At 36.0% G+C, this 2864-nt stretch overlaps 1 protein-coding gene across 1 annotated transcript; it reads right to left on the bottom strand.

The window, feature by feature from the left end:
- Window positions 1-483: 483 nt before the first annotated feature.
- Window positions 484-1422, bottom strand: LOC308422489 (olfactory receptor 2L13-like; the record flags this gene model as incomplete). Its single annotated transcript, XM_080919102.1, has 1 exon — window positions 484-1422. The coding sequence occupies one exon, from the start codon at window positions 1420-1422 to the stop codon at window positions 484-486; it is 939 nt and encodes a 312-aa protein (XP_080775228.1).
- Between the last annotated feature and the right edge of the window lie 1442 nt (window positions 1423-2864).

Raw genomic sequence — 2864 nt, 5'->3', positions numbered from 1 at the left:
TTAGTGCTAATGTTAAAACATTTCATGACTTAGAGACTACTTTATTTTTCTACATCGTAGACACAGGCTCCATGTGAGTATTGGTTACTTGAATGGGCACAGTCTAAACTGTAATATGTTGCACATAACCAATATATATACACATTTACTAATAAAAAGAATGAAAGCAAAATATATATCAATGTAATCAATCCATATTAGTTTTGTACAAATACATGTTAATATCGACATAAATAGCATCATATCACAGTAATATTTATATCTATATTTATAATATTCATTGTCTAATGATATTAGTATTATGAGTTAAATAAACATGAATAATTATATTAGATTTTAATAATGAATATTTATTTAATATTAACTAGAAATAAATCACCAAGAAGTTTATTACATGTGTGCTGCACACATTGCATTTCCAAGAGACAACACAGGTCTATGATATTCCTCGGAGGAATTGGCAGAAGAGTAGTGAAGGAATAGTCAAGGTTTCATGGAAGAGAATGTCCCAAGGACTCTTGTCATGGCTCCCAGGACCTCCTTATTCCTCAGGCTGTAGATGATGGGGTTGAGCATGGGGGTAAGAATGGTGTAGAATACAGCCAGAATCTTATCTTCCCTTGGGGAACGAAGACTCCTAGGTCGAAGATAGGTGTAGACAAAAGGTGCATAGTAAAATGTCACCACAGTTAAGTGAGTTGAACATGTGGCAAAGGCCTTTTTTTTTCCTTCTTTTGAGCGCATATGGAAGACAGCAAAAAGGACCCGACCATAGGAAGCTGTGATACCAAGGAAAGGTAGTAAGAGAAACAGGCTTGTGCTCACAAATACCAAGTACTCATAAACCCAAGTGTCCATACAGGCCAAGGGCAACATGGCTGGAACATCACAGAAGAAATGGTTAATGGACCTGGAATGGCAGTAAGGAATATGAAGGGCATATACAGTATGTGCTAAAGAGTTGATTGAGCCCAATATCCAGGATCCTATGATCATCTTCAGACACATTATTTTGCTCATGCGAATGGAATAATGAAGGGGATGGCAGATAGCCACAAAGCGGTCATAAGCCATGGAAGCCAGGAGCAAACCCTCAGAACCAGCCATGGTCAAAAAGAAAAAGGACTGCACTCCACAGCCCAGAAAAGAGATGTTTTTCTGGCCAGAGAGGAAGTTGAAGGCCATCTTGGGAACACTGGTAGAAATATCTATCAAATCCATGAGAGAGAGCTGGCTGAGGAGGAAGTACATGGGGGTGTGAAGCCTTGGATCCACACGAATGAGGTGGATCATTGCTGAGTTTCCAAGCAAGGCCAGAAAGAAGACAAGTATGATGAGCAGCAAAAGCAGCAGGCCAGTCTGGTTTTGTGGGAGCAACCCCAACAGACTGAAATCACTTGAGCTCTGATTCCATTTCTCCATGAAAACTGGAGTCCCAATTTGCAGGAGTGAGAAGCTTTTAAAACCCTGTTTATTGCAGAAGCAAATGCACAGCTGTGAGTTTTTCACTTTTTCCTCACCAATACTTTAAAAATTGTTACATTTTAAATTAATTTAAATGTAATTGGAAGGTGCATGCATATCATAATACTTGAGTAGACGTTAGAGTAACACCATGAGTCACTTTCCTTCTTCCATCCTAAGGATCAAATTCAGATCATCAGGAAGTGCCTTTAATTCCTAAGCCATCTCAGCAGCCCAAATCATACAATAATGAGGTGCTCTTATGAATTATTTCATTTATGTTACATATATTTTATTTACACATTAGACTCCCTCAACTAAGGACAATAAAACAAAAATAATTATCCATGTTTATAATAAATAAACAATAATAAAATGATTAAGCTATATTTGAATATGTGTGTATTATTATGTATTCCTAAATATAGAAGTATAACATGTCCCCTCCTCCAATTTATATATTTTTTTCTAGAAGAAATACTTGGGATTAGATAACAAATTTATTTGCAAGAGAGCAGGAAGAATACATGGTACAGCCTTGATGTGGTAAATGAAAATTGAAATAATGTGCCTATATTATGATCTGAAATATAAAAATATCTAACAAGAACAAACATTCCTGACAGGATTTTACTATTTTTCTTTGGCCTTAATAATGGTAACTTTTTCTGCTCTGCTCTGTGTTGCCTGATTCTTCTTCATCTACTCTCTCAAGACCGCAAAATTTTTAATGAATTATCATTTTTCCAATACATGCTTTTTTCTCTTTTCTTTTTTCAGTATAAGAGTCCATGCCCTCGTAGCTGAGAATCTTCCTGGCCTGGACAGTCATGTTGGATTACTGGGATTTTTTCAAAAATAAAGAACAACTATTGATACATTGTGGAAATAATTCATATGTAGTAACAGATGTTTCAGAATTACATTTGTCTGTGCTGAGCACAAAACAATTGTAAAACTATGTTGGTCACAGAAAATGAGAATACAAGTTTATAGTTATCGAATTAAAAAGTACTGATAATGAAAAATGCATAGGCAGGAACACAGCAGATGCACATGACCACTTGGCATAAAGTAAATATATCAGAGGAATCCTGTGCTTCCTTATTAAGTAAATGGTATAAGCTGACAGATAAAGTATAAATAAAATCTACAATCCCCACCTTTATCATACACCTTTACAACATCTCTCTTCTTTCTAGATGGTTGCATGCTCTGTCCATTAATTCTTGGAATATCATGTAATCTATAGCAAAAAATAAGAACATGGGGATCCCAATGAAGGAACTAAAGCAAAGACTGAAGGAGCTGAAAGGGATTGCTACCTCAAGAGAAGAACAACATTATCAACCAACCAAACCCTCCACAACTTGCATGGTCTTTAATACCAACTATTGAGC

Source organism: Micromys minutus (assembly GCF_963924665.1).
Source record: "Micromys minutus genome assembly, chromosome: 7".
Classification (NCBI taxonomy): Eukaryota; Metazoa; Chordata; class Mammalia; order Rodentia; family Muridae; genus Micromys; species Micromys minutus.
Note: the sequence above shows the minus strand (reverse complement) of the source record. Positions and strands in the feature narration are given on the sequence as shown.